The 25,606-nt window shown below is 38.0% G+C and overlaps 3 protein-coding genes across 6 annotated transcripts; 2 read left to right on the top strand and 1 right to left on the bottom strand.

Annotated features, from left to right (window-relative positions):
- Positions 1–2: 2 nt before the first annotated feature.
- LOC112559161 lies at positions 3–10,551 on the top strand. Of its 2 annotated transcripts, none has more exons than XM_025230159.1 (15): positions 3–155; positions 1,573–1,655; positions 2,325–2,395; positions 2,558–2,653; positions 2,817–2,886; positions 6,477–6,551; positions 7,000–7,112; positions 7,349–7,392; positions 7,726–7,816; positions 8,604–8,842; positions 9,110–9,206; positions 9,386–9,501; positions 9,884–9,966; positions 10,205–10,270; positions 10,468–10,551. In XM_025230159.1, exons 2-13 carry the CDS (start codon positions 1,576–1,578, stop codon positions 9,962–9,964), a joined length of 1,173 nt encoding a protein of 390 aa, XP_025085944.1. In that variant the 5' UTR covers positions 3–155; positions 1,573–1,575; the 3' UTR covers positions 9,965–9,966; positions 10,205–10,270; positions 10,468–10,551. The 2 variants fall into 2 exon arrangements, with proteins under 2 accessions (XP_025085944.1, XP_025085945.1); XM_025230160.1 differs by having other exon boundaries at positions 4–155; positions 8,607–8,842.
- Positions 10,181–13,898, top strand: LOC112559606 (syntaxin-binding protein 4-like). Its single transcript, XM_025230940.1, has 7 exons — positions 10,181–10,270; positions 10,468–10,629; positions 10,850–10,963; positions 11,200–11,243; positions 11,337–11,458; positions 11,715–11,772; positions 13,766–13,898. The coding sequence occupies exons 1-7, from the start codon at positions 10,181–10,183 to the stop codon at positions 13,896–13,898; spliced, it is 723 nt and encodes a 240-aa protein (XP_025086725.1).
- Positions 13,899–17,768: 3,870 nt separating this feature from the next.
- LOC112559159 lies at positions 17,769–24,849 on the bottom strand. 3 transcript variants are annotated; one of them, XM_025230157.1, is made up of 9 exons: positions 24,353–24,847; positions 23,602–23,724; positions 22,811–23,022; positions 20,872–21,208; positions 20,533–20,687; positions 19,863–20,256; positions 19,358–19,693; positions 18,484–18,553; positions 17,769–17,954 (listed from the first exon to the last, which is right to left on the bottom strand). In XM_025230157.1, exons 1-8 carry the CDS (start codon positions 24,528–24,530, stop codon positions 18,519–18,521), a joined length of 1,770 nt encoding a protein of 589 aa, XP_025085942.1. In that variant the 5' UTR covers positions 24,531–24,847; the 3' UTR covers positions 17,769–17,954; positions 18,484–18,518. The 3 variants fall into 3 exon arrangements, with proteins under 3 accessions (XP_025085942.1, XP_025085943.1, XP_025085941.1); XM_025230158.1 differs by having other exon boundaries at positions 17,769–18,553; positions 22,811–23,019; positions 24,353–24,849; XM_025230156.1 differs by having other exon boundaries at positions 17,769–18,553.
- Positions 24,850–25,606: the final 757 nt, after the last annotated feature.

Below are 25,606 nucleotides of genomic sequence, written 5' to 3'. Positions count from 1 at the left end.
CTCTGTATATACTCCCAAACTTCCGGAAAAACATCCCGACTATGTGTTTGTCATTAACACAAGGCGCCTGCCGTCATGAGAATATATATAATATTCTGATTTTTAACTAATTATTGATATTTCTTTGAGTGTTTGATTCGGTGCTCATATTTCACGTGAGTTTAAAGACCTAACGGTTTTTTAGTTAATACCACTGCGTTATAGCACTTAATTTATTTAAAGTCTTTGGTCTCTGGTTATATATAGGTACGTTTAGTAGTAATAACAGTAGATAATAACGTTCAAAGTAGAGTGCAAATGTGTTACCCAAAAGAACCCCAAGGAGGAAGAGAAAAGATCACCGTGTAAAACTCTTTAGAATCATGTTATTAATTTTCAGTTCATTTATTTGAAGTCGTATTCTTAGAACTCAATCCATCAAACTGAACCCAGGGACCTACATTAAATCACGAAATTGTAGTGTACGTTCGTAATTAAATGAAAGTCCGGGGCTAAACTCGGCGTATGTCGTCCTCACCATGACCAGAGATGTAGGATGGGAAATGGTAAAGATGGGATTTTTCTGGGAATGAATAATATAGTTGGGCTCCATCATTATCTTAGTTTATAAAAAATTGGCTTTAGATTAATGTTAATCCGCAGAGAGGAGATTTCTTCTGGGAAACAGAAAAGTGAACAAGACAGATTAGGGGGAAAACACATAATTAAATTTGATATGTATTGCAAAATAAAAGTGTTTTGAAGTGAGGTAGATATGTATTACTAAGAACTGATCGATGCTTTAGCTAGTCACACGCTTGGGACATAGATACAAGAAATCTTATTTGAATTAGTTTTACAATTCTTAATCCAGAGGTGTGTGCTTATGAGGGCAAGAGAAAATTCTAAAGGATTTTGTTCTTTTGGTAATTTAAAATAGAAAATATTGATAAAGCTGGATGCATCATTCACTTAGGAAGCAAAATTTGATATAGAAAGAGCCTATGCTCCAGTGACCCTTCATGAGTGCTAACAATATTTTCTTTCTCCTTTTTTTTTTTTTTTGTTAAGGCCTGTCTTTACAGAGGATAGTCTTAGCTGCATAGTATGCATATAGTTGATATTTAGATGACTGAGTCAGTGGCTGACAAAGTAATTACATAAGTACATGTAAAGTTGATGGGGCTTATCCTGGTAACTGGAATAAGTGGTGTTTTTGTACCAAGATGATGAAAGAGCTGAATAAATGCTCACAGCCATTGATTTTTAAAAAAATTATTCAACTAATAGACACATGGATATGATCATAAATAATAACATTGTTAGTAAATAATGTAATCACATTCATGTAACGTGGGAAGCCTGGTGGCGCAACGGCTAGCGCCTGTCACCTTTACAGTAAAGGTTGTCTGGATTCAGGTGGAAGTCCTGGGTTCAGCTCTCATCTCAGGCACACTGTTCTTTCGCTATATGTGGCATCTGTTTACAGGGCTGGCTGCCTTGCTGTGATAAAGCCTTAGTTGCTGGTTCGGCATAAAACATCGATTCTCCTTCATGTAACATATTGGAACATGTAACCATGTCTGTGTGCAGAACATGTCTGTCATTCTCACTTTGACAGACACTCATAACCATACAGAGAAAGCACAAGACAGTCAGAAAGAGGTGCTTGACCAGTAAGTGGTTAATCATTTATATAATATAGACCAAATGAAGAGATGTCTGATACAATGAGGCATGTAAGCTTGTAATTAGATTTCAAAACCTTGGCCTTTTTATTGATGCAGCAAGGGTTTTATTGGTGGTTTTCACGTAAATTCTATGTATGTACTTGAAACTAATTTGAGCAAGGTGTATGATTTGGTACAATTAACTTGCTATGATTATCTCTAATATCATTTTATTATCTTTTATTAGTTTGAATAACTAACCCCTATTTATAATTTTTTTTTTTTACTTTGAAAATTACACATCTCATTTTAGGAGTATAACTTGATGTGAAAGTGCATAAGAATGAAGAAGAAAGATAAATGCATTAAACAAATGTTTTAAAGGATACAATATAGTGGCTTTAATTTTTGATCATGTTTCATTTATGGTATGCATTGTGTGTTTGTATATTATTACAAATACCATGTTATTTATTACAAAAAGAGAATTAATGCTAATTGCACAAAATGTTTCTAAAACTTAAAACTGTTCATAAGAAGCAAATTTAGAACAAATTTTTTAAAAATTTCTTTCATATCACTTAGCAACATTCCACAAGCAAATGTATGGTCATTTTTTAATGTCTGTGTGTGTGTTTGTATCTGTGCCTGTATGCACACATGCATGCACAACAGAGATGGGGAAGAAGAGGAAGAGGCCAGGGAAGCAGATCTTGTGGTCTTTGAGAACACATCCCAAGGATTAGGTAGGGCATAATTTTCTACATATTAATCTCTTCCTCTCCTGTACTAAAATCTTTATGGTAAAGCATAATAAATTTTGACATGAAGAATGACAATACCACTTAGGGTACATTTTCATCTGACACCACTGGACCTTCAACATTGTTGTGTGAATATCTTTTCAGGTCTAAAGATCTGTGGAGGCTTTAGTGTGGATGGCAAGCAGCAGGATGGAATTTTCGTAAAACGTATTCTTCCAGGAGGACTTGCTGAAATACAAGGTTTTTATCACTTTATTGCAAATGATAATTAGGAAGCTGTATATTAATGTATGCATTTACACTTGTAGGCCAGAATGTGCACTTGTTTATGTGTGTTTTTGTTTGTGTGTGTACATATATATATATAATTTTTATCTTTATATAATTCTTGATTATTGGATAGGTGGTCTTGAGGAGGGAGACCTGATTTTAGATGTAAATGGAGAGAGCATGGAAGGCATCACCTATGACAGGTAGCCTATGTTTATGATACTTTAAGCGATAATAATTTAAAACTGTGATCAGACCTATGTCATTATATTCATTTAGAATCAGCCTTGAAAATTGTACCCCAATTTTTTCTTTGGCACTTAAAATGGAAAATACCATTTTGATGGTAAAATTGCTTTCTTCTTAATGCTGTACTAAATGGCATGACCATATGGAGATATCCTGACTAGATACCTCAATTGCAGCTATACACTCCAGATTGGTCAGACCTGACTATTGAACGGGGAGAACTCAACCAACTCACCCCTTCCCCCTCCCCTTGCCAGCTAGTGAGCTCTGCTACACCTGTTTTTCATCTGGCTGAGAAGAAAGCCCACAGTGGAGAGGCAGAAAGGAAACGTCATCTGGTAAAACTGCATGCAGGAAGGTCTGTGGACAAGACATGAATCTCCAGCTCTTGAGCCACTGAAGTAACTTCTATAAAAAAAAGTGTCCCTGTTGCTCAGGGCAAGGGGCTCAGATGTCTTGGAGTTCAAAAAAGGGGAGAACCTACCCCAGATCCAAGATAGGAATGAGCCACAGTCTGCAGGTCTTGGCTTGAACATATTTGCTACAAGGTCAGACATCTTATTTTGCCAAAAGAAGAAATCTTCAACATGAGCTGGCAACACCTTGAAGGGCTCCAGCCCTTGCAAAGGAGAGCCAGCTTCACCTGAGAACTTCCTACTGATGACTGCCCTGCTTATAACATCCAGACGTAGACGTGAAGGTTGAGACACTCTGGGACTAGATGAAAGATCTGGCTGTGTGGCTGACTCAGTAACATCTGTGACAGAGGCAGTTTTCGAGGGATCAGACCTCCACAAGCATATCCAGTTGAGTGCTGCTACCAGAAGGGGATCTACATTGACTCCCTTCACTTTTGACAAGACCTTGGGCAAAAACGCTGTCAGAGAAAAAAGGCATATGCAGTGAGACCCTCCCTAGAGCAGGACAAGGCATCCAACACCCAGACCTATGGTCTGGAATTGGCGACACTAAGATTGGTAACTTTTTGTTCCAGCATGTGGCAAACAGATACCAGCAGCCGAAAAAACACCTGAAGTGTGGTGAAACACTTTAGGGTGGAGAGACCATTATGAAAGAATGATCCGCCCTCTCCTGCTCAAGGAATCCATTTCCACATTGAACCAGCCCAAAAAATGGCATACTAGGTCAGAAGGGAGAAAAAAACCCTGAAGGTCTAAACACATCTGGCTGGCATCTTGTCCATGGAGCAGCAGATCATTGAGGTACAACCACACTGGGGTGTGTCACAATCTGGAAATGGGCGAGAACTGCATCCAATGATACGAGTAAACACCCACAAAACCCAAAAGGCATTACCTAAACTGGTAGACCTTCCATTCAAAGGCAAAGCGGAGGAAATAGGTCGCCAAAGGGTGCATCAGTATCTGCTAAATTGATACTCACCACAAAATCTCCCACATCCACCACTGCCTTCACTGACCTGGTAGTTTCCAGTAATGCAGTGGATGTATAAAGGCATTCACCAACTGAGGTTCAGTATTGGCCTCCCAGATTGTGCACCTGAGCACTGCCTCCTTGTCCCCATCTGTGGGCATAGGGGTCTGTTTGTCTTCCTGGCGCATGGAAATCCACTAAGGGCAGAAATAACCCTTTACCAAAGCAATTAACTAAGCTTCAGTAAGTAGAGCTGACACCATTGCCAGGCAGGCACTTGACTGGAACCCTCAGAGGAAAGAGGAGAGTTGGGAGACCAAATCAAACTTGGCAAAAGAACAGTAGAGAGCGAGGCAAAGGACGTCGGAACCACATGGGCCCAACTGAAGGGTGCTGCCCAAAACAGGGTCCGCCGGTGAGGGGTGTTGCGGCGCTATGCTCCTCAAGGAGTAACAAGGACTAAACTAACTAAGTAAGCAGTGACATGAACTAATGAACCTGAGCTACACACCGCAACAGCACATCTGTTGGTTTCAGCCATCTGGGCTCTTTAAATATGTAGTCCCTGTGAAGTGTGCATCCGGGTCCAAAAAGTACTGCTAAATGGGAACTCATAAGCCGAGTTCACATGAGTATTCTGCTAAAGGAAATAGGGCAGCAACTGTGATAGCGAATGCAAAAAGACATGGCGGCAGAGCTGCCAGCTCTGCATCCAGGATGCACATAATTTTGAGAATCCAGAGCCAGCAGCAAGGTGGCGGAATAACCCAGAAGAATTTGCCTTGTCTTTATCAGCTGCTGCTAGTGGTCCTGGTAGCGCAACGGTTAGTGCCTGTCACATATACAGTGAAGGTTGGCTGCCCAGAGTTCATTTCTCGTCTCGGGCACACTGTTCTTTCTCTGCACGTAGCATCTGTTTACAGGGCTGACTGCCTTGCCGTAATATAGCCTCATTTGCTGGCACGGCGTAAAACACCAATTCCCCCCTTATCAGCTGCTGCTAAGAGAAAGTGAAGGCCTTTGCACTGACAGACAACATTCTGCTGAAAAGAAACGAACAAGCCCACCACTTTGCTGAAATCCAGCCATGCTCTTTTTTTTTTAAGCATAGACCCATATGCACATACATCTTAAGGGTAGGCGACAGATGCATCTACATGAACACATATGAACCCACAGAAGATGAAGGAAACCTGTTAGTGAAGGAAACACAAGAGTGTAAGACCCAACCCCAAATTCCTTATGCTGCCTATGGTCATGAAGGCCCTGCATCACACAGTGACTCATGGATGAGTGGAGGTGCTAGGCCACCAGCTGCACGATCATGAAAGGAACACCATGCATAGAAGGAAACAACATTACTTTTCACAGATGAATATATTGCAAATGCTGTTCAATACACACACCTTCCACCCCATAATGTGAATGAAGAAGTGCACAACACATGGGGACCTACATATTCAGGGCGGAGGGGGCACAGAGAAATTCATGCTGCATCGCCAGCCTGCCATGTCTTTCTGCTTCTCTCTCTTATTAAGAATGTAGCAGTGTCGTAAAACCACTTTCACTTTAAGTGAAGGGACAGGGTGTTAATGGCTATCTAGCCTTATTCGCTCTAAAGAAAAAAAACCATATAACCAGCCACAGCATTACTTTCCCACCAGGGTTTGTTTCTGACCATCTGCACACATAAGTCCTCTGACAAGGAGTTGCAAACCACACAAGGTAAAGCTTCAGGGCAGGCCAGGCAGTTGTTAAAGCAAACATGTTAGAAGCTAGTGACTTCATACCATAGGCCCGACATGGCTTGTCCATGAGGCTGCAGAAACAAGGCAGCTTAAAAACACATCTGAACTATGTGAAGCTGGGCCAAAAACTGGTATAGCAGAGCTCACTAGCTGGCAAGGGTGGGATGGGGGTAGGGTTTAGATGAGTTGATAAATTTTGTGTTCTCCCTATTCACTGGCCAGGTCTGACCAATCGGGAGGGGACAACTGCAGTGAGGTAGGTAGTCGGTATAGCGCCATATAGTCATGTTATCTGATACAGTATAAAGAAATGACGAGATACATATAATCAGTTTCTACATTTCCTTTCTGTCTAAATGCTATCAGTCAAATGTTTACTTACAAAAAAAGTTATCTTTCAGAGCATTATCAATTCTACGGCAAGCTTCCGCCTCAAATCGTGTGGAGATGGTAATAACACGGGATAATGAGGCTAGGTGAGTATTTGGTCTCAAAAGTACAAGGCTGCTAATGCTGTTGTAACCCTAGTTCTTATTGAAAATAAGGATTAAAGACAGCATACAGCAATAAAAACTGGAACATTAAAAATTTAACTGGGAATTGAGGATGTTTTTTACTGACAGCCTAGTCATACTCATCTTCAGGTACATCTAATAAAAAATTGCAGCAGAAATTAAAATTTTGCTTGCTAGTTTTTATGAGTTTCTTTAAAGTCTTGCCAGTTTTATTATATGATTTGCAGATTTATATCTGTGTTAATTTTATGTTAAAAATATTGCCTATGCTTTTCTTGCAGAATGCTAGAGTGGGCACTTATTTTGCTATAGTAATCATCCATTGAAAACACTTAATCACAGTATCTTAAATATAATTAGGTATGTTAAATATATAATGGAAAACCCTGTGGAATTTTTGTGTGTGTAGAGAAGCTTTTCTAGAACTGATGGATCAACATAGACTGTCTCAGACATCACACAATAAAGCTGTCAGCCAGCATGCTACATTGAACTTAAATGGAGAAAATGGTTTGAGCCAAGGTGGGATAAATTTTGATCAGTTTTTTAGCCTGTACATGTAAAAGAAACTTTTGCTTTTTTTTAATAGTATGCCAGACCTCAACCTCTGCTTTGTTTACCATAGCAGAATCCATATATCAACTTTGGCAGAATATCAACATATGGCAGGATCATTGAAGTTTCATGGGAGAATGATGTACAGGTCAAAAATCATATAAACCTAAGATTGTTCTTAATAAATGGGACTAATATTTCAGATGCTTTGGAAGCATTGCACTTGCACATGGAGGAATTTTACAAGGTAGGCTGTTTTCATGTTTTTTTAGATTATTATTATTATTTTAGGAGTGTTTATAAGTTTTAATGAAAACCATCACACATTTATGTGCATGTATTTGAGTTGGCTGGGTGAGTGCATGGGTGTACATGTACAGATGTCTTTGCATCTGTACATAAGTATATGTGTAGGATAATATAAATGGCTATATAATATACATGCACACAAACCAGGTGATCAAATGCCTACCTGTTTATATTCATAGAATTGTGTGTATGTAAATTTATAGGAATGCAGGCAGGGAGACAAAGTTGTTTTGAACATATGTATTAATTATAACAATTATTATTAACTCAGCATACAGCCATCCTTGCGGTTGATCATTCCTTGGACTTTTCACCTGGTCAGATTCAAGATCATTCAGACTCCATGCATTCACCTTATACAGGTGCTCTACTTGTTTTTTTACCCTTTCTTTCTCATTCCTCTTATGTGTATCAGGGCTTCTGCTAAGGCTAAATTCTTTGGGGTCCCAGGGACCCCTTCTTCAGATTTTTAAGGGGTCCCTGTTCTTCGCCCAACTTTGGAGGGGACCCCATTGACGAAAATTGAAGGGGTCCTCTGAACTTTTAATGCGCACTGTACACAATTTTTTGCATAAGCAGAAACCCTGGTGTATGTATTTAGGGATATTATGTGTATGGCATGTATTTTTATAAGAATCCTGCTTTCTACACATTCTTAATTTTGTCCCAACACCAAAAAGTAACAATCAACCTAGGTCCAAACGATAAATCGCTTATACCAATCCAATTGCTCAGCCATAGATTATATCTGAATTGTCTGACCATCTGCAGTCCTCTGACAAATATTGGCAAAGTACATAAGGGAAAGCTGCAGAGCAGGTCAGGCAGTTGGTACAGCAAACATGTTAGAAGTATATGTGCATGGGTGTTTGATGATGTAGGTGTGCCTTAAGAATGGTTTTGTATGTAAGAATGTATTTTGTTATGTTTTGTTATAAATCATCACTTGGTTTACATTGTAGCTAGCATTCTTTTGTAACTTTTATAACAGAACATACTTCTTGGCCTGAATTTGCTGATTGTGTTTAGTAAAGTTGGTCATTTGTCAATATTGTGAACTATCAAAGTATTGAATGTTTTGACTTGTAATATATGTGTTATGTGAAGACAATGATATGCAATGTATATTTTTCATGTACCCTTGGTCAGCAGATCTACTACAGCCTGCATCAGATTCTCACAGCAGTCATGAGAGCCCTGCTTCCACTTGTGCCAGTGAGTTAGCTGGACATTTACTTTATCCTGGCCAAGTAACTGAGGACCATGATGAACAGAACCCTGATGGAAAAGATATTAATTTCAAGTCAATTCATTCAGTTCTGTCAGGTAGACTGTCTACAAACCCTGTCAAACCTACTTCTCGATTTCCAGTTCATAAATTAGAGATGGTAAGCTTATTTCTCTTATAATAATATGTAATTGTTTGCAATAGTGATGACTTGGAAATCTAAGCGAGCAAGATTCCTCTTCCCCATCTTTGTTGAATATGACATTACACCAATTTACTTCAGTATAAAACCAAAAACAAATCAAAGTCTTGCTTATATAATACAGTGTACTTGAGGAGGTTGAAATACTTGCTTCACAAAGTGTGCTTTTTGTGAGTCATAGAGCATGTGTTTGCTTGGCCTGATTCAGGAACAGCTCTGTTACAGGCTCTTCTGACCCTGGGATTTGTAGTGAAGCCACAGGAAGGAATAGAGCTGAGGCAACATCTACATGTAGATGACCATGGGCTAGTCAGTTTTGAAGGTATGCATCCAGAGATTTTTTGGGGGGGGGATATGTCCTAGCATTTGTTGTGAAATTGATCAGCATTGAAAGAGACAGTTTTTTGGCCAAAAGTAAAAGATTCTTGAACAGTTTTTAAGGAAGTCATTGCCAGTTCACCTCTGTTTTGAAGATAGTAATTCTGAGATAACTGTGTTAAGACTTTGTAGATGCTGTGAAGCTGGTTTTCTATGATGAACTGATGGTTCGCAATGGAAACTTGCCCACCACACCTCAGCTTTTCAGTGATGTTGACAGACTGTCGCCAGTGAAGCAGGTAGGAAGAAGACAGCATTTTTTCTTGACATCACAAATACTAATCTTAGCTGTTTTAATACTCTGACTCCATCTCTTGATTGTAGTTATCATGTGACCTTTGATCTGTCTGAAAGACATAAATAGCAGTCAAAATTGTCCAGTAAATACCCCAAATGCAGTCTGTTAAATTAAGTGACATCTTCTCTATTCCAAGTTACAACACTTAATGTATGGTATCAAAACAAGCATGGGGTGACCTGTCATATATGTGGAGAAGTCATTAATATTTTAAGATAAAAGGATGAGAAATCCTTTTAAATCATTTCTAAACTTTTACTTCAAAAGACATGGAAAAAATTCTGTTACTTGACTTTATGTGACATGGCTTTATTGTTATTCAGATGAACAACTATGCTGAACCAAAAGTTGCTGATACACATGGAAATGATAGTGAAATTCTCCACAACAGATTGAAGCCTTAAAGGTGAGAATACTAAAGTTCTTTTGATGAGATCAGGGAAGAAGAAATTATAATATATGTGAGAAGAGTAAAAATTATTTTAGGACATCACGTTGTTACTTTCAGAAATTTAGTTACATCTTAGTAATTATTCTTAATAAAATGTCATATTCTTAATGCATGTTCTAGAAGATGTGATTTTGTAGTTGATTAGTAGCAGGAAAAGAAAATCCCTTCTATGTTGTGGACATTCCTGTGGCAGGAGGAATTGCAGGCTAAAGACCAGCTGTGTAAAAAGACAGAAGAGCAGGTGTTAAGTCTCAGGAAGGTGAGATCTTGAGGTTTTGCATTAAGACTTTGTCGTGATCATGCATGTATGCGATGGGAAATCTCTTTGCATGTGCACACGTGCATACACATATGCATGTGTAGACATAAACTCATACAATCTATGTAACCCAACATCATTTTTATTTGCAGTTCATCAAAGTCTTCTACTAAATGAGCTTCCTTGGTTATTTCTAGGAGTCACAAGCTGCTGTGGAAGAATGCAGGTCATTGCGGACAAAGTTGCGACTTGCAGAAGAATCACAGGAGGCAGCTCGTAAGATGGAGCAAGACTATGAAGAAGTTGTTGCTTTACTGGAAAATGAAATCACCCAGCTTCGTCTACAAATTTCCAAGAGTGTAAACCATGAATTTTTATTGGCACTTTCAAAGCTTTAATGTATGATGGCACTAGATGCAATACTGAATATAATATCTGTATTTAATTTTTCTAACCAAACTGAGATATTTAAAGTGCAGCAGTGTTGCACATCATTCATTTGCCAGATTTTGAAAACATTTTTCAGGATACTAGACCGATACAGTTAAATGTGCATTGCGTATTCACTTTTATGTACAGGATGCACTGAATGCGCAAAAAAGATTAGCAGTGCTAGTTTGTCAATTAAAAAAGGCAGAGGCAGCTCAGAGGACTTATGAAGTGGCCACCAATACCCTACTTAAACATCTCCAGGTATTTTGCGCTGATGTCATCTTTTGTAACTTAGCATGGTTTTATATTATGTATTTTGTTGTGTTCACATCTTCCCATACATGTGCATGCATTGGTGATACTTCATGGGTGTTGTATTTGCACACATACACCAAATAGAATGATAGTAAATAATGGCAAACATGGCAGGTATTTCTCATCAATATGATACTGCAGCAAGATCATGTAATCTTTATTTTTCTTATTTTAATTTTCAGCATGTTCAGGATGCACTGATGTCATCAGATAGTGCTTTCTCTTGGTAAGTATTTGAAATTCCAAGAAGCCCAGCTAAAGATATCTGTTTCTGCTGAAGATGATTTCGTCATGTTCTTTCTTTTTTCCTTTGGTTCAGGAATGGTGATACAGAGAAAGGAGGCAGCTTAGGGAAGAAAAAGAAAAAGCATATGATAAAATCTCTGGTCTCAAAAGGACATGATGTCCTCACATCTGTTCGCTCCCTGATTGAACAATCACGTATGTATTTGTCCTTTGTGTGTGTTTAAGCATGCATGTACATGTCTGCATTAAGTGTGTCATACAGTATCTCATTGCAGGCCTCTGAACATTTTGTTCATTGATAATCGAACAGCCATTAATGTCTCACCTGCTTGTATCAAGTGAAACATCCAAACATTTCTACACACATATCATTTTTTCCCATGTTCATATTGGCATCAATGTTCTTTTTTGGTTTTTTAGAAAATTTTAATATTTGATTTGTTGGTTCCAGCATTGCCTTTTGGATGGGAAGAAAGCTATACAGCTGATGGTGTACGATACTATATCAAGTAAGATTAAGTTTGAGATGCTTTTCTCATTAGAGATATTAAAGACATTTAACTCTGTAAAAGGCTGCATTAAAAGATTTAAAGTCTTTCTTTCCAAAACTTGGACACTATGGAATTTATTCTATTTTTAACAATAGCAGCAACTTGAGCAACTTTTGTATTCAAAACTTACTGCAGAATTTACTTTTTAACCATACTTGTAATAGCATCTGTGTAATTTTTCATGAAGGCCCCATTATACACTGCAGATAATTGTTTAATGAATTAATGGAGCTGTTAACTGCAGTGTGAATAGCTGACCAAAGAATGATAATACAAAATTTTACAGAATTTACCTGGCAGCAATCCAGAGGAGTAGTAATGTTTACAGTTTCTTCAAACTGTACCAGATAACATGACTATGATGACACCGTTAGCTACCTAATTCCAGCTCTCCCACTTCTGATTGGTCAGAATTGACTAATGAATGGGGAGAACACTTACTCGAGCAACTCACCTACCATTCCACCCTCTCTATCCCATGAGTTCACCTCTTCAGTTTTTCATGCACTGTCTCAAGTCCTGGCCATGCTGTTTGCAGTTACCGTGTGATGTTTGCTGCTCCTAGTCTGAACACAAATGGATGCAAGTGTTAAGAGGTGAACCACACCAGATGACACTTCATCCTGTTTAAAAAATGCCTACCTTTGATAAAGTTAATTTAAGACTAGACCAGCTCTAGAACATTGTTCAGGAAGGTCTGGCAGTCTCTTTTTTTAGAACAAGGGCTTCTCATGTACCAATGGGAGTGAGCCTAAAGACTCACCAAATCCAGACAGTAGGGTACAATCTGCAGATCCCTGGGTTCTGGGTCTATGCAGCCATCAAAACCTTACCAACTGACCTCCCTTCTCTTGCTTGCTCCAGTGCATGCAGATGTTGGCAAGACTAAAGTGAAATCTCTGCTCTTCTTCATAAGAGGCCACCCACTCTTAGTATTCTTTCTTATTTTGGCAGTTCTGTTAAGGATGTTATCATGGGGTTTCTTGGTTTAGAACCACTTAATTTGACATCACTTTCTCTCGTCATGATGTGGCCTCAGTTGCTGGCACAGCTGCTTCTTCCAAGAGATGAATCCTGTGATCTGGTTAGGTTTAAGGATCTGGTGCATGGCTGTGCATCTATCTTATAAAGTCTGCATCTCACAGGAGAGACATCTCATTTGCAGGAGAAGAAGGCAGACATCAGCACAGATGTTAGCAGCAGAAATGAAAGTCATTGGGGAAGCATGTATAGATCTTTTCTTACATTCTTTTGCCCAGGCCAGAGCAAATGAGGTTCAAGCTGTAGCAATTAGCTTAGCTTTTCATGTAATGTGGATCTTAAAGATACTATTAAGGTAGTAGCCTGGCAGTCCAATTGTACTGCCTAGGTCTCCAGCTTGGGTGGAATTAAGGTATATCTTAGGATTTTCTGCCTCTGAGGCAGTAGTTTTCTTTTCTGACTGCCACACCTCTCCATCTGTTAAGCATTCTCCACAGTCATGTCATCTGGTATAGTACGAACAATAAATGCCATATTTGATACTAAAAGTTTTTCTTTGAGTACTTACCAGATGACATGACTGCTAGTTCCCTGCCTCACATTGTGGGTATTTTCTCAGCTCTGGCAAAAAACTGGAGAGGTGGGCTTGATCACTGGCTAGATGATGCAGGATCAGGAGTGAGTTACTGAAGTTTGTGCAGTTCCTGTTCATCTGTCAATTCTGATCAATCAGAAGCTGACAAATGGAATTTAGTAGCTACTAGGGTAAACTTTACAAAATCATGTCATCTTGTAAGTACTGAAAAAAGGAATTTTACAGATAAAAAAATTTTTTTTTCTCTTTAGTGAGAGTAATGATAGAGGCTTATCCTTATTCCTTCGTAACTGAAAATGTGAAGAGGAATAAAGGGATTTTGTGAATGGTCATGTTTGTATAGTGTAATACCATTCTGTTGTTGATGTGTTACAGCCATGTTAACCAGACCACTTCCTGGACTCATCCCATGTCTGGGGTTGAACACCAGACATGTGCTACAAATGCAGAAAGCAGTGGCACTATTTCAAGACCTCCACCCCCACCAGTGGTGGAGAATATACAGTGAATGTACACACAGATGCACCTCACTGAATGCATGTTGTTATATGAAGGATCTGAGTAATACTGCATTGTGATTTTCTGAGGTGTTTTACCAAAGAGTCACAGTTGAATGTGGCTTTATGCAAACTGTTGAGCATTTATTGTTACGTGCCTTTTGGCTATAAGCCACTTTGTTTCTGTCCACTGATAACAAAAAAAAACATTTATTTTCTTGGAAAAAGAATTTGACAGAAACGGAGGGAAATGGTTGCTTTATTTTAATTTACAATATTTTTGCATACATACTTTTTTGTTGATGTTAATATTAAGCAGTTGTAACAAAATCAATAAGTATGTGATGCTATAATGAATTGTCTTAGGTTTCATAACATCAGTCACTTGGCTGATAGCTCTTGAAACCAAATATAGAGGAAACTACATCTCTAAGGATTGAAATCCTAACGCCTTTCAGAATAGCTGTATTTCAAAGGGTTTTTTTTTGTTTGTTTTTTTTAACGTATGGATATTATTTTATCTTAATAGCAGTTTGTGGAAGGATAACCTAACCTAGGTTCTGCAATATGACAAATATTTTTGTGGTACATTTTTGCATTGCATAATTTATGATATATTACAAACAGTTATTTTTAAACATCTGACCTTTTGGCTCTAGCTTCGATGTAATTGGATTTTGTCATAATTTGTCGAATTTAGAAAATTTCCCATTTCTAGCTTGATTTGTCAAGTGTCCTTTTCCTTGTACTTTGAAACTTTGTTCTTGTCAAATATCTAAAAAAAAAGCTACGTTTCGTTGATAGCAAGGAACAAAGTTATCTGCAACTGCTTGTCTACCCAGATATGGAATATGGTAGGCTTGTTTCGGACCTGCTTGCTGCCATAGACCTTTATTCTGTTAGTATTTGTGCTATATTAAATTAATCTGTTGCGGCCCTATGCTCCTCGAGGAGTAGCAAGGAATGATGATGATGAAATTAATCTGGTTTTGGAAGGGAGGGGTAAATTCTCCAAGTTTTTATTCGCTTTATACGTGCTTCTATGCCAGTGGAAATTATATTTCCCCTTTGTGACATCACATACTCTTTCCTCACAGACATCCCTTTCCTCCTCCACCTATCTAAAGATCTGGAACTTGTACAGAATTAATATTTTACTGCACAGTATAGTTTCCGATTGTTAGTCTTGGCCAGAAGTTGGATAGCTATGCTTTTCATGTTAGAAATATTTTGAACAGGAATTGAAAAACTGAAGTATTATAAACCCATGAATTATTTGCATTCTTTTCTACCTGAAATGTAGGCTTAGTCACTTTGAAGTGCCTAATGTTACAATTTCTTTTGGGTTTTACTTTCCTTTGCCTGCTAAAGGATGTAAGCCTAAAGGTTCTGGTGCCCAGTGTTGAATCTGCATATTTGAGCTCCACACTAATCATGTACACATAATACTCAGGGGAAAATGATGAGAGGGAAAGACAGACCAGTTGCATATAGTTGGAAATGTAATGAAATCATTCGTGATTTACATGCAGGGAAATTAACAATGCCCTCATTATATACCAATTCCTGTCTTCCCAAATTCTACAAGGGAAACATTATCATGCCAGTATTTGTCGGATAGCTATAAATAATAATTTTCTTGTCTGTGAAAACTGCTTTTATTGACTGACTTGATACTACACAGTCATGGAACTTTGTCTCCATGTTTGTGTCCTCTATATTGCATGCTGTATTATTTATAACAAGTTATGTTTTGGTACACATTAGTGTTTAGCAGCTTGCCTGCTGAGAAGTAACTGGTTAAGTTGTGCATAAACTGGCTCAGCATGTTGCTAGAACTGTCTTGTAAGTTTTTGAATTTCCTTATAAAGTTTCATTAAAGTTGAAATCTCAGGTTGATAGTTGCCTACGTAAGGCAGATATAAGTGCAATATGTTTTACAATCTTGGTAACCCTAGTCTGCATTTGATTTTTAAGGTCTTCTCTATAGTAACTTTGATCAAATTCAGGCCTATTTTACATTGCAGAACTTGCTTGATTCTCTGGTCCCAACCCCAGCCACTATCTAATCATATATGTATATACCTGTGATACTGTGACATTTACATAAGTCGTTGGCTGTCTTTATGTAATTTTCTTCTTCATTTTTAGTCTTTTTGTTTTTCTTCCGTCCAGAACCATTTATGGATTTATTTATCATTTCTGCCTGCTGTTAGGATAATTTTATCAATCACTAATATTTTCAAAGATTTAGTAGTCAGTGCAGATCTATGAAGATATTGATATAGCTGTTTAGTCTATTTAATGGGAAGGTGGGAGATTGAAAATCAAACCGATGTTTTACCTTGAGTTTATAAAGAGTAAGGAAAGCTTATAATGGCTTTTCCCAATTAAGTAGTTCATTATATTTACGTGTTGCTGTAGCTGGCATGCAATTCATGTAAAGAGTTTTCACATTGTGAGCACCTGCAATAGTATGCACCACTCTGGTTTAGGAGATGTAAATGGTTATAATAAAGGTGGATTCATTTTATGTCTTTTCCATTCTGTATACTGCTTTTTAATATGTCAACCCATCTGGTATTATTTACCATATACAGCATCTAAGAATCCCTTTTCAGGGGTATAAACCTTTTCAGAATAGTAAGTTTGGACTACAGCCAATGTCTCGTAGCTTGTGATGACGTGTTATTATATTCATTTATATTCATTGATTTAATGTCACCTACAGTATTTGCAATTCTTATTTCCCATATTTTGCTTATCCACACCAGTTCCTTCTGTTTTTGAGGGGGGAAAGAAGCACCTTCCCTTTAATCCCCCCACCACTATTCTTCCACATTGAATGGTTTTGTATGTCACATTTAATTTTAGATTCATGCATGCAAGCTTGTACATTGACATTTATGCAAAGCCAAATATGTTTAGTGTATTTCACTGCATTATTATTTAGTTATCTAACTTATCTAATAAAAGTATTTCATGGAATCATCTGCAGATATTGGGTCTTTGTCTAGAGCAGAACATAAGATTGTGGTCGATCCATCCCACCCATCCAATGGCCTGCTGTTTCATGCCTTCTGGGGTCAGATATACATGTTTGGGATAGAATTTCCTGGGTGAGAACAATTACTTTGCTGAAGCAGAAGCCTACCAGAACTTTGCCGCTGCTCGTGTTAGAGGGGGGGGGGAATTGGTGTTTTACGCCGTGTCAGCAACTCAGGCTATATTACGGCAGGCAGCCAGCCCTGTAAACAGATGCCACGTGCAGGCTCGTGTTAGAACTAATAGTTGAACAAATCTCATATTATGTGGGGGTCATGTATAGTGGATCAATGTGTGGCTGCTTGCACAGTTTGGTATCTATGGTGAATCTGAAATGTGCAGGTAGTGTATGTGAAAGAAAGGGAGCAAGAGAAAGCAAAAAAAGAGATTGTGTATATTCGCATGTGTACAGAATTTTGGGGTGGACAAATAATATAGTACCATCTGCAAGTCTGATTAGCATTTTTAAGTGGCAGCCATCGAGTCAAATTACTAGTGTCATCTAAACTTCTAGGGCTGTTCTGGAGTCATGTTGAGTAATAGCCTTGGGGAAGGGTTGATGACAGAATTAAAAATATTTTCCTCATGTGTTACCTAACTTGTAGCGATGTGTCAAAATGGTTGCTGTATTTTTAGATTTGGAGAAGCTTTGCAACTCACTGCAAGTAGATTTATCTTTGTGACATTACAATCACTAAACTGCATGTTTCTATGTAGTAAATGAAAATGATATTGTTCATGTATATACTCTGTGGTGTATCATGATATATATGGACGGGTGGTTTTGCAAATGCACCTTTTAAAGTCTTTTGATATTTATCTAGGCACACAAGAGATAATGTCGACCAGTCTTTTAATGCAGATTAGCATGCTTTTTTCACAGACTTAACAATTAGAATTCCATGGCAATTTCAAAGACTGTACATATCATAAAGGTAACAAAACTGCAGATATTTGTAACCTTTTCAAGATATTTCAAATCCATATAAATGAAATTTGTACAAGAACAATTGGCTTGTCACCTGGAGAAATATAAGAGAAACAAAATTAGAAACCAAAATGAAATGAGAATTTGTTCAGAATGGCTGATTATCTATTTGACAGCACATGTATAGGTCCCCTAGTGCTGGACATGCAAGGAAATAACTGAAGTATGAGTGTATATTGCATTTTCACATGTGCCTATTGGTACGCAATTTATTACAAAGAAAATTTCACTAATCACAAACATATTACAGTATTTTAGTACACATGCTTATGCATTGCCATAAAATTTTTTTGTAGCTACACAAAAGAATGTAACATCAAATGGAATTAAATATGGGGGAAAAAATATAAGCACAGAGCAGATTCAGAAGGTAACCTTGCAATGTATTGCAAAACTAATTTAAAATAACAAGAAGAAACAGAAATCCTTTCTCTATATGTAAGAACAAAGTGGAAATTAAACTGTGCATGTTGTCTCTTTTGTGGTAAAATAGAGTTCATGAGAAAATGTGAACTTGGACTCATGATTTGTGCAATTCAGTTTTCTTTGATCAGTTTTCTTACATAAAGTCATCCTCTAGGGACAGATGATGTCCAGTTTACATCTTCTTCATTGCTTCAGTCACTTCAGATACTGAAATGCCAACAAGAACTGATATGTGATCTATATTTTAACCCTCTTAGCAAGTTAGTATTACAAAGAAAACCATGAAGACGACAGTGGGATGTTCAAATCAATCTTTATGGTCTATACCAGGCATAATTCAGGACAGAAATTTCTATTTTGCTCACACAATTTATACATGTGAACATAATGTGTGTGTTTATATATATATGCACCCATATAACGACTTAACATGCACGCACACCTATACCCTCTCCCACATGAACTTCATCCAATACCTCAATGTATGTCATTTCCGGATAAGATCCTATCAAGGATCAATGAGGATATGTCAATCTTTCAAAAACGAGGTGATGAATGTGAACCATGAACGTTTGCAGCTTCACTGTGAAAAAAGTTTCCTTAACTAGATGATTTAATTTCTCCGAAAAAGGTCATATGATAGGCCTTCAAGTCCTCGTGCCTTTTATTTCAGATGGTGATGGCAGCTGGCACGAAGGACCTCTGGTAGGCAGCATTCCATTCATTTTTTATTATTGCTGCTCTCAGGTAAACTTTAGACCAAAAAACCTATACATACTTGGAAAGGAGAAAGCTTGTGTTCTTCAACGTCTGGCTTACAAATAAAATTAGGTTAAAATCGTTTTCATCGTCTTTTTTGTTATGCTTTGGTTTGAATTTGTTTGCCTTTCAAGAAGTCTATACAAACAAGACTGAAAATTTTTCTACAGTAGAATTTTGATATAATTATGGCACTTTGATGCGATCTTGGCTAGATGAACAGCCAAAATTAAGGGTCTGTCTTGTACTCACCACTTCTTTGTGACTGGTCTTGGTCCCAGCATCCCCTTCCTCCATGGAAATGATAACCATCATCCAGCTCAAGCACCTGATCCCAGTAAGAGGGAGGAGGATGTAGTGGAGGTGCTATATTAGGGTATATCATTGGAGGGAGTGTAGGTACCCTTTCAGGGTACACCATTGGAGGTGGGGGTGGAGGAGGAAAACCAAACTGAGGGCCATGAAAAGATGGCATGTGCATGCCATGGTGGCCAAAACTGGGTGGGAATGAATGTGTATCTGTGAAGTGCTGATTCTTGCCTTTTCTTTGCAGCTTTCCCAATGGCCAGTGCATGCTGTAGCATGCATCTACAAAATATTGAAGAAATCATGAGAATGATATTAAGAGTGTATTCATTTCAGAAACATTTAAAAAGAACAGCGTTTCCTCATGTGCAATATTCATCACTGTTCAAGTTTTCCAGTTTAAATTTAAAAGGTCATAAAAAGGATTTTTTTTTCTCTTAGAGCAACGTACCTGCTGAAGCCTGCTGTTCATCTTCACTTGTATCAGATGTATCCCCACTTGACCAAGCAGCCATCATGTCACACTTTCCAGCATGTCTGCGATGCCAGCGTGCCAAAAATTGACACAGCCATGGGATGTATTCATTCTCAATTCCTTTGGGAAGACCTGTACACTCGTCTTTTGCCATAGCAATGGAGACTTCATGTGGAGGCAAAGAAGTCAGCTTGGAGTGCCATTCTGTGACAAACTCCTGAATGAATTTAACAGCCTCTAAGCTCATTCCCTCTGGAACCATCTCTTTCTTCTCCTGGTGTTTTTTTCTCTCTTCTCTGTGAAGGGTCTTCATCAGAAATCGCAAATATTTGCGAAGTTCTGGGGGAATTTTTTTCCATTGTTTTTGCTTCTGGAAGAAAATCAATGACTCTCAACAACTGATTTGCTTGCACCAGCCTAGTAATAATTCATCATCATAATCAAGTTTGCTGGTATCATAACTGCTTAATTAGGCACTTCTCAAAGAAGGCCATTTCAATTCTTTTTAATGGTTTCAGACAAAAATGTCATTCACAAAAGTGTGCTATGGTGTTCAAGATAATACTTTTTTACACGTTTGTTTTAAGCAGTTTATGATTCAATTTATTCTAAAGAGAACTGTCAAGCAAAAAAAAAAAAAGCACACCTTTGAAATCTCTTCATCAGCAGATTTAGGTGCACTCCACCCATGTTTGCCTTTCATCAAACAGTGACCATTTCTAAAGTGATGCATGTGCCAGTGGCATGGACCACGGCCTCTTTCTTGCCAGACACTTGGCCCAAAACTGTCATTACTGCTGCCTAGTAAGTAATGTAAAAACAACAAAATATTTAAAGGTAATGTAAATTATTTTTTATTTATAACTTCGTGAGTTACAAATTTTTTTATAGCCCTAATAATAACTAAATTTTAAAAGTATCTTCTTTTAAAAAGTGAAATTACAACTAGAAGGTATTAGTAAATCATGAAAAAAAGAATGTTTACTTGTGTCACTATCTGATGAATCCTGGGTGTAATTTGCAAAATTGCGCTCCACATAAAGACATAGCCACCTATAATAGCTGGCAGGCAGTCCTTCAGGTGAGACTGGCAGATCAATGTCCTGCTCCAGGGTATCAGTGTACCCTGATGCCTGTCCCTCTTGTTTTTTGCTGATCTTCTCCAGATAGGCAACCAGCCATTCTCTAAAGTTTGGTGGGGCTCCCTCAGGAATGCCATCCAATTTTGCAGCTGCAAGGTGCCCATCTGTGATCCAGACTCTGATATACTTGCGAACCCAGGAGCGAAATGCAGGGGGAACCTGACTTCTGAGAATCATGAGCTGAAAAATATGAAACATTGTACTGCATTCAATTACTAATAATTTCTTGTTAAAATTTTCAAAACCATGCAAGCACCTTGAACAGCTTGTTAACAGATCTCATTATTATCACTAGCATGAAACTCCAGCATAACTTTCCTGCAGTTAGCAAAGATAAAGAAGTTCCTAACCACCGGAGCTCAAAAATTGAGTGCAAAACAAACTGTACTTTTTATTTTTTCTTATTATTCCTTTTCACACCCATTGGAGCATAGGGAGCAACTACATCATCAGATCTGGTTCTGGGCATCCCTTCCCACTAGGGTCCATGTAATGCCAGCTGCCAATGCCTTGCTGTGGACTGATCTCCTCCACGTCCTGATGTTCCAGGTCCCTATCCTGATTTTTGCCGTGACCATGAGAAGATGGGTTGGTGAACTGAAGGCTTTTGCCAACACACATCATAGGCCCTTCCAAAGAGTGATCTTCCAGCCTAGGATCTTGCTGTGTTAGTTTTGCAGTTGTGGTTTCTGTAGCAGGTTTTTTTTTTACAGGGTAGGGTTGCTAGTCCCACACCCAAACCTCCTCCTTCATCCGGGCTTGGGACTGGCAGGTTACCCGGCAGAGTTGTACTTTTTATTTGCCAATATAATAATATAAAGGTTGTAAAGTGCCGTATCCTAGCCCTACAAGTCCACTCATGGCACTTTATAAAATCATAACAATGAATATTTCATACACACATACCACCCACTGATGGAGAAACTCATGGTATGTAAAAGTCTCTCCACACACACGTGCACAAATGAATTGGAATATCCAAATACTATGTACCTCTGTCCAACTGATCAGCCACCTAAAGCACATTTCATATATTCAAATAGTAATAAACAACTAATAGGGGTAGTGATGTCACAGTTGGGGAGAAAGTAATTGTACGGAAGATGAGGATTGAAGTTCCTTTCAAAGAAGAGGAATGAGGAAACTCCAAAAAGCAGACAAGTTCAGTGACTTGGCATCTAGCACTGACATCATTTACATACAGATTTGAAATCGAATCAGTTGTATGTACAGTAATCCCTCATTTATCGTGGGAAATGCGCTACAGAACCACCCGCGATAACCAAAAATCCGTGAAATAGAAACGGTATATTTATGTATGTATTTATGCACTATATTAAGGCTTTATAAACCCTCCCCCATACTTTTACGCTACATAAACCATTTCCCTTTTCTTAATAACCATTCCCACACTGTTGTTTACAATTTTTTGCAATTGTGAGTAGGCATGTAGTGTCTCAGGCAAGCGTTGCTGGTTCTCATTTCAGAGTAAATACATACACTATTTACTGTAGTTCATATTAATTTTATTATTTATAATATTTCTTTAATGTTAGAATTAATATTAGTAATATATTTTTATACCCTTTGTGCTTTTTTCATAGAAAAATTCATAATATATATATATATCCCACTGTTCGAATTTTGCAGAAAATCCACGAATCATTTTTCCCATTAATTTCTTATAAAAACCCATGAAATAGTGAAGGTGAAGTGCGAAGTGGCGAGGGATTACTAAAAATACAAATTTATTAAACACAATGAAAGCTATGCAAAACTAACCTCCCTGTGTTGAATGCGAGCCATTTTTTTCCCCAATTTCCTCATATTCTTCGCCATTTTCTTCGCCATTTTCTTCATCTTTTTAAAGTGCATTCCATGCATATGCCAGGAAGGGTGCATCCGTATTCTTCCACAAGACGGTTGAGGCAATGGACATTTAAATGTGCGTGTAGGTGGTTCCTTACCATCACCCTCAGCATTTCCAACTACTTCTGAAAGTATAAGGCACATATACAAATGTGCTACTTAGCAGCATTGGGGTGTCAACAGACTGAAATATCATTTTGTTTCCTTCTATGTATGAAAGACTACTTTTATTTTTTGGGGGGTACGGGTGGGGTAACCAGTAGAAAGCCAAAATTTTTTAATAAAAAAAATTCTCCGGGTTGTTTATGAATTTAGCTTCTACTTTTCCCTTTTCCCTTTTGTTTAAAGTAAAGGTCTGTTATAAATTAGGTAAAAAATAATTATCAAGGCAGAAAATGTTTACTCTGTGCATAAAAGATCATTATCTGTGGTAAAAGCAATAACAATTAAAATTGCAAAAACAAGTGGTAAAAGAGTGAAAGCTTGGGACAAGGTGAAGGTTGATTAGGGTTTCGAGTTGGGCTTCTGTGATTTTGTGGGCCTTCCCAGGGTTGTGAGGTACCTGTTTGGAAGGGTTATGTTAGAACTGAAGGTGTACAAACCCAGGTGGACAAGGTATAGGCCTTTTCCAAATTATGTCATCTTATCTCTCTTAATCATTTCCTCCCTTGATATAAAAACGCAAAGCTTTGTTGCCATCATACCTGCAGCTTCTTCAGCAGTGCTGTCTGCTGAGATATAGATGCGAAGCACACCGTCATTCACCATATTCAGTGCCTGCTGAAGCTCATCCTGACTACAAAACTTCACCAAGTCACCATCTTCATCTGAAATGCAAATATTTGGTGATCTGCAGGATTTAGTTTCAGTATCAGCAGCCAATATGCATTCAAGACTGCTTACATTGATATCACAATTATGCGAAAAAACAACTCACTTTAAAAGAAAATAGTTATTCAGATTATGAAATATGAAAATGTCAAATGAATTAATGCAACGTTGGAAGGCTTGATATACAAAAATCTCAACACTCAAACCTTTCAAATAAAATATATGTTTGAGTGACATGGAATCGTTTCAAATCATGTTTAACAAGTGTAATTCACAACATATTGTTAAACTCTCATTAAAAAGATTATCTTTGCTGAAATACTTGATTTCACCCTTTCTTTAAGCTGTCTATAATTCGTTATTTTTTTTTTATTTTTTTTTTTTTTTGTTGGAATGACTGCAAAAGAAAAAAACGGTTTTTTATGTTTATCATTAATAAAGAATAGCCGATAATGTTGCGCTTCTGGTTCAGTAGAATTCTTGCAGGTTTATTATGCAATCGACTCTACTCCTTCGATCAGTTTCCACACCTTGATCCATCTTCCGGTATTAAGAGCTATACGTACTGTACATGAAAATAAAATAGTAAGTATATATATACTGTGCTTGATTTAACTTAATTACCTTTCCAATGGAGAGTAAAACGCCCCATTTTGAGACCAGGGAAAACTTCGACCAGCCTCCTCTGCAGTGCCTTGAATCTGTCCTGTCCCAGCTCAACTCGCAAAGGAAATCTTCGGATCTCAGACTGGCCTTCATCATCCCTCTGTAAATACGCTTTTACGATCAGCGACGCTGCCATTGTGAGCGTCTGTGACGTTATGACTTTTGTTTCCACAAAGCCCGATCGACTTATACTGACCGAATTTTTTTTTCCAGCGTCCTGTCGAAATTATATACGTCTGTATAGCTCGATCGGTCGATCTTTCTCCGCGATCTCTTCAAAAAGTGTACCTGCGTTGGACAGATTCTTTTTGATTTTACTTAGGTCTCTCGATCGTTATACAGGTCCCTGCGCTGAGAAAGAATGTTCTAGGAGCAGGATGAAACGTTCGCGAAATATGGGCGTCACGCAGGCACATGAATTGTGGGTGACTCATCGTCATGCGCAGGTACCACGTGATCGATGGCACGCAGGAACCACGTGGCTCACGCAACGCTGTCAAGATATCCACCTATACAGGAATCTCGACCGATACAAGTTGTATGCAGCCAATTATGGGGAGCCTAAATGTATGAAAAGTTTACTACATAAGATATGACTTGTGGGAACATTTACAGCATTATATTATTTTCTCCTATAATAATGATATACTTGATTTAGTGTAATTAAATACTCCAAATGGGTTTTCAGCAAACGTACGTGTATCTCAGATAGAAGTGCTGTAGCGGTGTGGTCAAAGCCAATTGGTGCTCTTGAGAGATCGGCGAGTTCGTGTGTGCAAGGTCGTAGGCATGACTCACATCGGTATTGACGTTGACATCTAAACCAGATCAGGATCACGCTATTGCGAGCGTTGTACCTGCGTTCTCCCGCCTGAAATGGAAATTTCTTATTAGTCATGATTAAACTAACTTCATGGCGCGCTTGTTAGCAAGCGTGAACACATACGTGGTACGAACAATTACAGAGTTTATATTCTTAACAATGATACAGAACATCTACAATGATTAATTAAAGTAGCTCGATCTATATATAGTTCATATATATGACGTACGTCAGGTATATACTCGATCTGTAATTGGCGCATCTGCGTGTTCACGTCACATGTGTATGTTTTGTAAGTGTATGGGTGTATATAGGTGTGTGGGCGCGCATATCTATACGAAAATTTGTGAGATAAAGTTAAAAATAAAAGAGAGAGGTTGACTGCGTAT

Source organism: Pomacea canaliculata, linkage group LG3, assembly GCF_003073045.1.
Source record: "Pomacea canaliculata isolate SZHN2017 linkage group LG3, ASM307304v1, whole genome shotgun sequence".
In the NCBI taxonomy this organism is placed as follows: Eukaryota; Metazoa; Mollusca; class Gastropoda; order Architaenioglossa; family Ampullariidae; genus Pomacea; species Pomacea canaliculata.
This window is presented reverse-complemented; position numbering and strand designations above follow the sequence as displayed.